Genomic DNA, 13,083 nt, shown 5'->3' on the forward strand with positions numbered 1-13,083 from the left:
CAGCCTCCTATGTAATCCAAGGGAATGCAATAATTCAAAAGAGTAGGGTGTTACAGTTGTCTTCTGATTATATTTCTCATTTGAATATATGTTTCAGTTATATGAAGTCATTCAAAGTGTTATAGAGCAGTGGTTTTCAACCTGTGGTACATGTACCTTTACTGGTACGCGACAGGCTTGCCACTGGTACGCACCGACAGTTCTTTATGATGATATGATTCCTCAAAAAACAATGCTCCCTCAATCACACCATCGTAATGTATCTGTTTGTACCACTGAATCACAGAGAAATGAGAAATGACAATGTAGGGCACCAGACTGCGACTACAATGTTTACAAATGCAAAAACAAACAAAAAAAAACATTTTGACAGCTGTTTTTTAGGGGTTAGGCACAAAAATGCTGCATCTCTCTTTAAAAGCAAGTGTCAATATTTATGAATGCGACATGCTGTCGGTCTGTATAAAAACAAAAAACGCATATCACATGTCTTAATAAACTGAAGTGCGAGAAGGACGGTAACAATTTAATCGAATAGATGCTTGTAAGTGCAGAGAGGTGCTGTATTAACACCAGCTTCTTGCAAAAAATTTGTGATGGTGACCAAACATGTGTGAGTACTGTTGTGTAAAAAAAAGTAGCTTAAAATTAAGTTGCATTTAAGAAACGTAGAACAAGAACATTAACAAATAAAAATACACTTAAGGTTTGTGTCTTGCACACGTGCCATTAACAAAATGCCCTGGAATCTTAAAATAAAGAAAATTATTAATGAAGGGCTGTAATGCAGCAAAAAGTGCAAGAATTAAACAAACAAGGAAGTGAAAAGGTTACCGTACCAAGCTGAAAGAAGTTATCTTTGTGAACTCCAAAAAAACAATGTTATCTTTCGGCAGCCAAATCGTAGAGTGCCTAAATAAAGTTTTGAGTCAACAGGAATGGATTTTTTTCGTCTGTTGCGTCTTGTATCTCAGATATAATAGATTTAGTTACATTGTTTACTGTCAGGAGTTTAAATATGATTTAATTGCATAAGATTTCATAGTTAGATGATGAGCTGATAACATCTCTTCAGCCAAAGAAGCAGGCACAGTAATCTAAGAGCACCGTTACCATTATGTAAAACAGTACTAAAACAGGGTCAGCTGTTGCAGGGAAAACAAATTTATTTCTCAAACTGACCATTTAAAAAATGTGACAGCAGAACACACATAAATACTTGGGACTGTAATTAGGAAGTGTACTATATACTGCAGCTTGCTTGATTGCATTAAACACCATTTACTAAATTTAGCTCTCAGATTGTGCTAGTGAAAATGTATGACGGTGTGCTTGCTGTGGTATATTTAATATGTACATATAGCAGAACAAACTCACTGCAGTTTAACTTGTTTTTACTGAAATAAATAAATAAAAACAGTATGTAAATCATGCGAGCTGCCTGTGTTACATGCTGTCAGATCAGGACTTCACCAACAGTGAGCATGCGAGCTGCAGCAGGCTATTTCCTATGTTATAACTGTACACAGTTAACGTTGCGGTCACAAATTCAATACACAACACTTGCCAAATATTTAAACTATAAACATGCTGAGTTAATTGCAGCCATCAGCTGCATAGATTAACCACTCAGCAGAATGAGACAACAAACAACAGAGTACAGACACACTACTGGTTGTAATGGGGTAGGTCTCGGTTTTACAACAGCAGTTTAAGACTGCACATAGTTACTGGTACACCTGGTCTGGTGGTCGCTGTTGGAAACACTGGTACTAGAGATGAAAAGGTTGAAAACCACTGTTATAGTACCAGACAGTGACCAGATGTTTTTTTTTGTTTTTATTTTCATATAAATAAAAATAAAATGTATATGTACCCCTTACCTTCTCACTGGAATCTTTCCATTTGTATTCGTCAAAAATGATAACCTCATCCAGCTGAAAATAAAAGAAAACAAGATCACAGTTATATCTGAAATCAGCCAGCATGTTTACTAGTCATTTCAATTTACATTACTGACCGTACTTTACTTACTGTTTTTTTAGGCAAGTCATGGGACAGACATTATTAGCTCTGAAGTTATGGATCACTGATCTCAATCCTTCCATCCATTGCTAAAAAACAATAGACAAAACTATATTGACATCAGCTGTATTGCAAAAGAACAGGCATAACACGAGGCCGTGCTGTATACTGTATATAACATTCAGAACCAAACCCTCAAAATATAAACTAAACATTCAATATGTTTAATATTCAAAGTGATTAAGAATTTACTAAATATGAGCAATCATTTGCATCAATCTTCCTTCTACTGCCCTTTTATTTGCTGAGTCATCTAAAGTAAATTTGTTACAAAATATGATCAATAATTTCATATTCTACAAATTCTCAAATACAGTAGATTCTAAATGTTGGTATAAGGACATAGAATGACAGATGAGAGAGGCTTGTCTTGTAGTAACATATTAAACAGGTTTAACAGTTAGGACAGCTAAGAAAAATGACACCATGGAAGGTTTTAATGACTCATTCTTGATGAGGTCAGAGCTTACACTTATAAATTACTCAAGGGCACCTGTCATGAGAAACCCGAAATGCATTTCCAGAATTCCATCTTTTTTGTCACAGGTGTAATGGAATGGTTCAAATGTAACTAGTTTTAGCTTGTTTTTCACATTAGAAATTCAGTGAACAATCAGGTAAAGGAGCATTAAGAATAAAATTGAGAATTTACAAATACTAAAGTAATATATAATTCACTGTTCTGGATGAACATAATATTTGTTTACAGAACCGAACATTACTAAAGCAGTAGTGTTTTTATTTATATGCTTCAGTTATTTTAAACCACTTTTAAAACTTTTTTATTTTTTATTTTGTATTATGTAACCAATTCATGTATGTACTCGGTTGCAATTAACTTCTTAAATTGAACTGAAAGTTAAACAAATGTGAAAATTCAGCTTTCATCTATAGTAGACATCACATATCTCATCATAGATAGATAGGGCCCGATTATTGGAAAAAAGGGTTTCATTTTCGGTGGAAACGACAGAATCTGCAGAATTTTTCCACCTGCTAATCTGTTAAAAATACAATAAAAATGCCCTCATTGTAGCATAACCAGAAAATACATCATTTGTTGTCCAAATGTATAATAATTAGCTTTATGTACACTTGTGTTTGTGAAAGTCAGTGGTAACAGTACATACTATTAATAGTGGGGTCACAAGCAGTGATATGTTACATTGCAAATAAGAAGGTGAAAACTGAAAGGATAACCACTTCTTTATATCGTTGGATAAAAAAACAAAGACGTGATCTGAATGAAGTTGTTTTTCACATCCTGGGCATGTAGGCTACGGTTTATATAAACAAAAAAAATACTATGCATACTGTTTGTTCACATGAAAATGTGACATCCTGAATTTTGAGGGGGACATAAAGGGTGCCTGAAAAGGTTGAGAGGACATGGCAGTTACATCTATGATCTGAAGTGCTGTCACACTTTATAATGGCAGACAGATGTATTGGCAATTCTGAAGCAGGTGGAAATCAAACTGGTGCAAGTTTATTATTAATAATAATAATAATAATAATAATAATAATAATAATAATAATAATAAGTTTAAATGATCCACCACATTGGCCTTTGGAGAATAGACACATATTCTTAAACCATTATATATACCACCAAAAAGAAAGCGTTGGAAAAACTAATGAAGCAAACTAGCGCACAGATTCCTGATGTTTTCTGCAGCTTAGAAAATACTCAATAGATGGGAAAAACAGGTGCAGAAAGAACTGTCAAAATAACTGTGTATAGCACTATCCTCCAGCGGATCTCCTTTGAAAATAACCCCCATAATGTCTACAACAAACTTACTGACTTTAGGGGCTAATTCACTGCTTTTATTATTATTATTATTATTATTATTATTATTATTATTATTTAATAGTGTTCAATTATTTACCCAAGATATGCCCAATGTAAATGTCACTTGAATGCTGCAGCCCTAGGAGGATTGAAGCTCAATTGTCGCTTGTCAACCTAATAAACTCTTTTCACCTGAGGAAAACCTAATTTTTGAAACCTACTGGACCTAAAACAGACAGGTTAGATTGCATTCCTGCATTACTAGGTGAGCCACTGGGAACCACACCAATGTACACGCTTTATGTAAAATAAATACTTGTACATGAGAAGACATTGACAGAGTGACTTTATGCCAAACTTCAAAAAGATTTCCCCATATTACATTCATTTGAAAGTACTCTGATCTTTTTAGCGGCGATTCTATAATACTGATATATAAAAACGCTATTTAATACTATTAGGTTAATTGAATGAATATAATATTTTTTTGTCTGGTCAAAGTCAAAGATACTGAAGGCTAAGGTCACTGATCTCATGTTTCCAATATATACAAGTTGCTGACTGCTACTTTAATTCAGTAATTACAGTTCAAGACCATCACATACAGTATCTGTAAATATGTCATGGTGCTGATGAAAAAAACTGTGTGAATGGTGATAATTCATGGGATTTTCCTCCCAATACACCTCAACTCCCAACCTACAATGAACACTGTCTACTGCATTAGCACCCGACTGCTATGTCTTACTATCTCTGCTGTGATTTACAGTTCAATACTGTTATAAAACATAAAAGCTCAACATTCACCGTTAATATAATTTTGAAAGCACTAGAGGACAGCAGTTTCCCTGACTGTAAATGAGATCAGATAGTTTCTTGAGACAGAACTCACATTGCCTGTATCTATGAGATCCTAGATACAGTATACATTTGAAAGCACTTCTTAATAATAATATTTTTTAGGTACTTTCTACCAGCCAATGTATTAGGATGCTCACAAACACAATCTACACATACTTCAATAATACAGATATTAACAAGAAAGCAGATTCAGGATGTAATTTACTAATGTAGTCCTACATGTTTACGACAAACACATTTGTTTCTAATTTTACATCAAAACATTAAAAAAAAAAAACCAAAAAAAAAAAACCACATATTTGAAACCCTGCAGACAGAGTGAGTGTTTGGCTTTAGTGATAGGCGATTGCCTCTGGCTTATAAATGTTTCCAAGAAAGTGGAATATTTCATTTTTTCCTGTTGGCAAAAGGACAAGTTCTTCTTCAGTAACATACCTAAAAAAACAACCATTCTACTGAGAAACAGACTTGTTTTTGAGGGAGGTTTTTATACTTACTGTACATCTCTTGTGATAACATACCTTTGCTGTTTCTACACTGTCTGCAACCATGTAAATAAAGTTCAGGTTCACCAAGTCGGTACCACTGCAGACACAAACGATGCGTCCCTCTAGATCAGTCTCTGTTTTCCCAACTGATTCCAATGCAGCAATTATTTTAGGGTCCTATGGTATACACAAACATATAATATAGCATGTAAACATGGCCATTTATATTAACTCTGATAAATAATTAATCCTTTTTTTCCATTGGATTTCACTGCAGTAGTAGCTTTTTTTTTTTTTTTTAAGGAGAACTTGTTCATAGGTCTGACTTCACCTTTCTTTCTTTACTTTTAATATTATTAGATAATACATTGACTGCAAATTTGAAAACCTGAAATTGTGTTTATTTATTTGAAAGATTTACTTTCATGAATTTGATAGAATGAAAACAAATTAAATTGTCTTAATGTTTCAAATTCTCTATGTTGGATAATTAATTAAGATAGACCGATGCCACTTCTTGAAGTCTTATGGGGATTAACTACTGGCTCTAAAAAAAAATCAAAATGTATAATAATTATGCTTTCAGCTCTATATTTACCTCCAGATTAGAAATTATTTTGAACTGCTTACCTTTGGGACAGCTCCACTCCGGATACTGTTGATCAAAGAGCATTCTAAAACCTGGCCTTCCTAAGATCAAAAAGAAAAAAGCAAACTCAAATACTTATACTGTAGAACTTTTCAGAACCATACCATGGTAATGTTAATTGTCATTGTATATCTATGTACGTATATTACAATAAACTGCACAGTAAATGTTGACAAGACCAAAAAGTCCTTCATTTCTTATATTTGTTCAATTAGACTAATAGTACTGAACAACACATCTGAAGTCAGTAGTTAAAATAGAAAAAAAGGGGTAGGATATGTCAGCATGATACAGTATTTTGGAATTCAAATATTGAGGCTACCTTTCCATCACTTTTCCATGTGAGAAAGAAACCAAACTCATCCACTTTGAAGAAGCAGTTAGGCTCAAAGACAAACGGATCCTTCAAAAGAACAGAAATTATAATTATTATTATTATTATTAGTACGTTGTAGTTGTAGTAGTCGCAGTAGTATTTCTACTTTACTAGTTCTAAAAATGTGTCTTAAATACTGTAGATAAGGCCCAAATTGTGTAATATTTACTTAAACTCTTGTTTATGGGTGGTTGCGGAGGCAAGGTATGTTTAACTTGCTTCCCTCTTTTTAATCTAACTTGGCTCTTTTTGAACAGGTGAAATGCTATTGGGTATATACCAGTTATAACTGACAGTCTATGGTCTGGGTAATTTTCTGGGGACTTTTTTGCCTGGATTATTTGCATGGCACAGGTGTATATTTGTTGTAAGTGTTGAATGGCAGTTTTTTAAATAACCCGTTTTCCAGTCTCAACCTGGGGGCTATATATTATACAGACACTATCTTAGCATCAACTTGTCTTGATACTGATGAAAAAGGTGTTGTTGTTTTTGTTTTTTCATTTGATCTGAAAGATCTGTCCTCTCGGATCTTGAAGTTACATGGAGGAGCAGAGAGTCGTATCTGGAGGAAAGCCAGGCAGTAGCAGAGAACTTGCTAGGAACACAAGAATATTACAACTTGAGTCATGATGCTGTCCATTACTTTTAATGCAACTATTGTTACTGCTGTCTACATTCATCCCCATTACCTGTGCTGATGCTATTTTAAGTTAATTGAATATGTAGCACCATCTGGTATATTTCCAAGCCAGAGTCTATTGGGACAATTTAGAATAGACCTGAATGTTCAACAAAGTGCATTTTTAATGTGCTAATTGTAAGCATAATCTGCAGCCTGAGGCCAATATATTTTTCTTCTGCTTTTTGAATGCATAACTCAAAGGTTCAATAGAGAATTTACTGTAATAGATGAACAATGCAGCTAATTTCCCTACCATTTTTTTTTAATGACGCAGATTTTAATAATCTTGATAATTCACTGTTTATAAAAGACCATGAACATGTAAATTAAATAAGACACAATCTACAAAAAACTATAGCACTATAAGTCTTTTCTCTGGCAATCAAATATAAAATTACTGAGTGATGGGCTAATTTTAAATCTCTTTCCAAGCAGCACAAAACTCTCCTTGCTATAGATAGAGTCTGTAACTAGGTTGCAAAGAGAATCCAACACTTCAAATCCTCTCGTGACATTGTACTTTCTGTTTGAGAGAAGCTGCTTATTTCCTTGATTGTACACACACAACAGCTAATATAGCCTATATGAAAAACAAAATAAGTCTGAAACACTAATAAAAAAAAAAACCTGTAAATGTGTGGAAAGAAACTCAAAATATGCTGATGATATTTTGAACTAAGAAACTTTTTTTTTCTGGTAAATTGAACTTATTATACTACTGTAATTTATAAAACTATTGCCAAAGATGGGCTTAATAAGGGCAATTGTAAAATAAATTGAATGTAGCTCCCTGAGGTCTAGGATAATTATGAAATCAATCACAGCTGTCAGATATATTCATTGAATTAAGCAGCTATCCTTTAGGCACAAATTGTCATAATCTAAACCCCATTCTCTATATTTAATGTTCCTGGTATGGTCCCTTAGTGTAGAGTCTACTTAAGCAAAGGTATACACTGATGCTTTAAAACCTATAAAACCTCCAGAGCAAAAAAAAAATATATATAAGAAACTAACTGATAGTTTACGAAGATTATGAAGGGTTCAGCTACATGTACACATCATGACAAAGGCAGCCAAATTAGTTAATTGGTTTGACAAAGCTCAAGTGGTAAACCTGCCAAAGAAAAAACAAGAAATAAAGACAGCAGTAGGTACTTGGCAGCAGCACCTGTCACACTGTGGGATTTAAATAAAAAGCAACTGCACGTGTCTAAAACTGTACCTTATTTACATATTGCATGGTAAACCATGCAGCCAACATCTTAACCAACAACAATGCTCCCCTTCTGGGAAACTCTATATGACAGAGATAAAAATGAATTCAAGTCATTGACATAATCCCTTTTAAAATATGTTACAGTAAATTCAACAAAAATGTATTATAGATTCAGAATAGCATCTCATAACAAATGGCCATGTACAGTTTCATCAAACTTTATGTGGTTTCGAAGATATCCCCTTCAATAGTTCAACAAATCAATTGACAGCAAGTGGAATAACTTGTTATTATGCAAGTTTTGCTATATGTGGGTGAGACTATTTTTCGGTACGGCCTTCAATGTCAGACAAGCAGTTGTCAATATTGAAAAAAAAAGCAGACTGTACTCACTTATCAAAAAAATGTGACAACATAAGTACACTTTCTAAATGCTCTGTAGACACTAGTCTACAGTGCATACATCTTTTATTTGATTCACTAGGTGTGTGAGAAAAGCACACGAGAAAGGCATGATAGTTGGTGCCCATATAATAAACCTCAAAGCTCGATTGCATTGACCAATTTTTCTATCAAGTCAGTCTCCCAGGTATTCCTGAAACCACCACCGGAAAGCACAACTCACAGTAGGATTGTGGAGTATTACTTCTTGCAACACATGTCCATGCAAAGTTGCATCATATTTGACAATCTGAAGATATGACTTTCATAGCCTAGTATATCAGACACGTTTTTAAAATCTAAGAGTCACGACACACCGGCACTTCGACTATATCCCTGACGCTGGGGTTATTCATCCCCCATGGGGCTTAAAAATACAACAGGGGTAGCTTCCTATATACAAAAATACAGTAGTGCTGTCTTAAAGTGTAGTTTCATATAGTATTTAGTGTGATATACAATAGTGTTTGTGACTGAATTAAGAGGTGTTTATACACTGTATAGGTTAACAACAGTAGCCTGATACAGGGGAGAACCATACCAATATATCATTTTGGTAATAATGCTGTAGTTTATGATTTTCTAAAGTAATCCTAGGTCCTAACCTAGCAATAGAACATTCATGACACCACAGTCCCCAGATGGATTTAATGTTCTAAGTGTGTGTGATGGAGAAACGTAATTCTCTCTCTCATTGTAGTAAGAGACGTTGTTTTCCCATCACTCAGCCAGAATGCGGTTCTCCGCCCACAGTAGTTTTAAAAACAAAACTTCAAATTAAAAAATGATTAACTTTCTTTTTAGAAATGGACAGACACAACTACCCCATAAATTAATGTTTATTCATTCTGTGTGTATCTGCTTGCCAGGAATCGGGGAATGGCATAATAATGAAATCTGTATTTTAATAGATAAGTTTCTTGTTGTTTTTTCAAATACGATGTATCATTTTGGGTAGCAGGGTGCACACTGCCAATATCTCTTTTTTTTTTTAGCCAGGATCAGTGTAAAAAGTTACTTACTTGTTGAAAGAACAAGTTTACTTGGTAACGCTTTATATTGTGTGGCATAAATGAATATTAAATAGATATGCAATTGCATATTAAATTAATGTTAAATTAATATTTAATAAATATGGAATAGCTGGCTTCTTGGTAATTGTTAACCAAATGTCGATTGAAAATGTAATTGCATATCACGTCCATTTATATTATGTTTTGTTACCCTTGAAAATATGTAATAATTTCCCATTGTTTACATGTTTTTTAATTGAAAATACAGTTAATCTGACTTAAATGTTTGCATATCTGTTAAATATTAATTGAACATTAATTTAATATCAATTGCATATCTATTTAATATTAATTTATGCCACGCAATATAAAGTGTTACTGTTTACTTTTGTCAACAAATAAAGTGTTTGTTTCTTTTAACTGAGTTTTTGGTTGTGCGTCCTCCGTGTTTAACATCAGCCACTCGGCAGACCCTCACAGTGTCTGTGTGCATGTTTGTGTGGGTGAATATCTGAAAATTTTGCAAATATATTCCCATGGAATAAAATAACATTGTATTCTTTATTACACTGTACACAGATCATTTTAATGTGCACTGAAATGCCACAGACTGGAAGAGTATGACTGAGAGCAGTCAAATGTAATTAAAATGACAATCTACAGCCAGAAAAGACTCAACAGATCTCAGATTTGAACAGTAAACCCAAGCCATTAAAATATTTATGATACTGAAGAAACGTTTCCCCATGAGACTTCCACCTCCACATTAGATGCATAACTCTCCCATGATGCTGAAATTGAACCACGGAAAAGGATATATATATATATATATATATGGAGAGAGATTATAATTTAACATTATAAATGCTGGTTTACCTCTTTGCATTATAATAATGAGCTGCTGCCATACAGTCAGGGGAAGAACGTAAATAAAAATGTTGAGATAACAAGATTATCTCAGGATCTCAACATGTATTTCTTTTGTAAGTGTTTTTTACTGAGTCATGTACAATATAGATACAGAGTTAATAAAAGCCATTCACCAACTCAGTTATTGTAATAGCCCTACTGTAAAACTTATCTTGTTATTTACTCCCAAACAGTTCATACAACTTTCGTTTTACATTTGATTGCATGTTGACAGGGAACTTGCAATTTGAATGTATGCTCCTGCTACCTCGTCTCTTTGATGAAATGTTAAAATTGGAAAATAATTTTGCAGTGTCACAGAACACCAGTGAAAACAAACAAAGTTAATGTTTTTTTTTCTGGTGTTCATATTAATTTTACCCCAATCTCCAATGAAGATTGTCTACTTTGCTCAGCCAGGACACACACCTGAGCTCAACTGACTAATGTTTTGCATACCACACAGGGACCCTCGAAAGTTACGGCTACTCATTTCATAATATAAAACAAACCTGAAGAAACAGGTTACTTGACAAAATTGATCAGTCAATGACAAAATGTCCTTCTTACCTCTTCATATCTGTCGAAAACAGCCCCTTCTTGTATAAAGGATGGTAGAGGTTTCTGCCAATTAAATGTGTATGCTTTTGCCATGGTAACTCAGAAACCTGAAACAAATCAAAAAATATTATCAACATTAAAAACATATTTAACCAACAAAATTATTTGATTTTTTTTTTGGAACAATTTAACATTTATAGTACCAGTAGCTGAACTACCTTTAAGGAGTTTAAACAAACTGGAAAACCAGTAACCAGTAAACAGTTACCCAGGAATCCTATTTTAGTATAACATTAAACAAGCCTGGGGGATAGAACAGCCTTAATAGTATTTAATGTTATGGCTGAAATCACAAACAGAAATACATATGTGTGTTTCTGTTTTCCTTGTGTTTACCTTGGGATTCAATAACCTTGTTAAAAAGCTGAAGAGCTTCGCCTTGGTTAGATTTTATGCAAGCAAACCTAAACACATACTTTATCCAGGGGAAAAAAAAAAACAAAAACAAAAAAACAAAAACCTGTCCAAACTTGCATTTGGTTTTACTCCCAGATGGATTTCAGAATAGACCTATTGTATATAATCAATATAGTCACCCACGACTGGGGTGGGGAGAATTGAATCATCCTGAGGAAGACACTTGCTAATTGCAAGGTCTAAGACACAGCTGTTAGCCTGTCAGCTTCTGCATATCATGTCTTTGTTGGTAGTGTGTAATGAACAGGGTGCTCATATCAAGCAGAAAAGCAAAGCAGTTAGCTCCAAAAGATCATCTCAATCAGTATTAATCTTGCTGATCTAAGACAGTATTGACACATGGCATGGTAAAGTTAGCTCATATTGAGTTCTACCTTTTAAAATGGTCATTTTGTTAAAGATCATATTAAATACAATGTGTAATGTTTTAAGGAATATTACTGTAAATGGTCATAAAATGAACTGTCTTCATTCAAACAAAAAATTATAATCAAACGGCATAACAGAATTAATAACAACCAAAACTAATTCTCATTTTTGGCAGTAAGTAGCATTTTTGTAAACTTTAAACTCTCACTAAAGTAAATATTTATTTTCAGATTAAATCAATTGTAGAATAAGACTTAGCTTTTTTTATTTTTATCTTTTTAACTAAATGTATTTTTAAAAAAAAGGCCAGGTTAGGTGTCTGCATACAGTATAGACGCACTCCATCGACATTTGTTAATATTTCAGTACTAGGCATACTGAACATTTAATGGACATGTCTAGCTACTGTAAACATATCTTCTTCACAGCATATGCTAAACGTGTGGGCTATGTCACCTTGACCCTGACATTGTCACTCTCATTATGCCCCATGCCAAATTAAGTTGCACAACCATGTGGTATGTGTTCACTGATACACTTGAACTTCTGGTTTCTCCTTGCTTCCTGAGGTCTTCTGAATAATGGTATGTTCCTTGCAAATGGTTAAGAATGTGAGAGTTATTGTAAGTATCTGTTTCTTTGTGTGTTTAGCTCCTGAACTTGAACAATCTCATATTCACTTTTTTAGGGTATGTTCTTATTAAATAAAAAATAAATAAAGATAACATAAACAGTATACTTACAGTATAAACACAAATCATGTAGTGTTTATAATTATATTATTATAAATACACACACATACCTGTACCAGAGTGCAATTAAGAATATGTGTGCTCTTATTTGATTCCCAATTCCCAGTTTTTTTTTTAGGCACAGTATTGGGTATACATCTTGTATAGAATTAATCTATTGGTACAATTAGGCTTTACAAACAAAATATTGTCTGCAGGTCTGCAGTACTAGGGTTGCCAAGTTGAATGTAAAGATTTATGTAATTGCCCCATGACACTTAGTGGGTGGCATTTTTTATTTATTTTTTGGTTTGTTTCTTTCTTCTTTTTAAATGTATGGGATTGTATCTTAACAAACAGGCCACCAGGTGGCCAATTTTGTATGTTTTTGGAAACCCTAAAACTTGATAAAAACAATGACCTA

At 33.6% G+C, this 13,083-nt stretch overlaps 1 protein-coding gene across 7 annotated transcripts in view; it reads right to left on the reverse strand.

The window, feature by feature from the left end:
* LOC117411059 (1-phosphatidylinositol 4,5-bisphosphate phosphodiesterase beta-4) overlaps window positions 1-13,083 on the reverse strand; it is a 145,500-nt gene that overhangs the window by 55,398 nt on the left and 77,019 nt on the right. For all 7 annotated transcript variants that reach the window (XM_059025281.1, XM_034921636.2, XM_034921634.2 and 4 more), the window contains 6 exons: window positions 11,092-11,189; window positions 6,201-6,281; window positions 5,860-5,919; window positions 5,263-5,406; window positions 2,035-2,114; window positions 1,884-1,937 (listed from right to left, as the gene is read on the reverse strand). In XM_059025281.1, coding sequence (XP_058881264.1) covers window positions 1,884-1,937; window positions 2,035-2,114; window positions 5,263-5,406; window positions 5,860-5,919; window positions 6,201-6,281; window positions 11,092-11,175 — 503 coding nt within the window. In that variant the 5' untranslated portion in view covers window positions 11,176-11,189. The remainder of the gene's footprint in view (window positions 1-1,883; window positions 1,938-2,034; window positions 2,115-5,262; window positions 5,407-5,859; window positions 5,920-6,200; window positions 6,282-11,091; window positions 11,190-13,083) is intronic.

This window comes from Acipenser ruthenus, chromosome 6, assembly GCF_902713425.1.
Source record: "Acipenser ruthenus chromosome 6, fAciRut3.2 maternal haplotype, whole genome shotgun sequence".
In the NCBI taxonomy this organism is placed as follows: Eukaryota; Metazoa; Chordata; class Actinopteri; order Acipenseriformes; family Acipenseridae; genus Acipenser; species Acipenser ruthenus.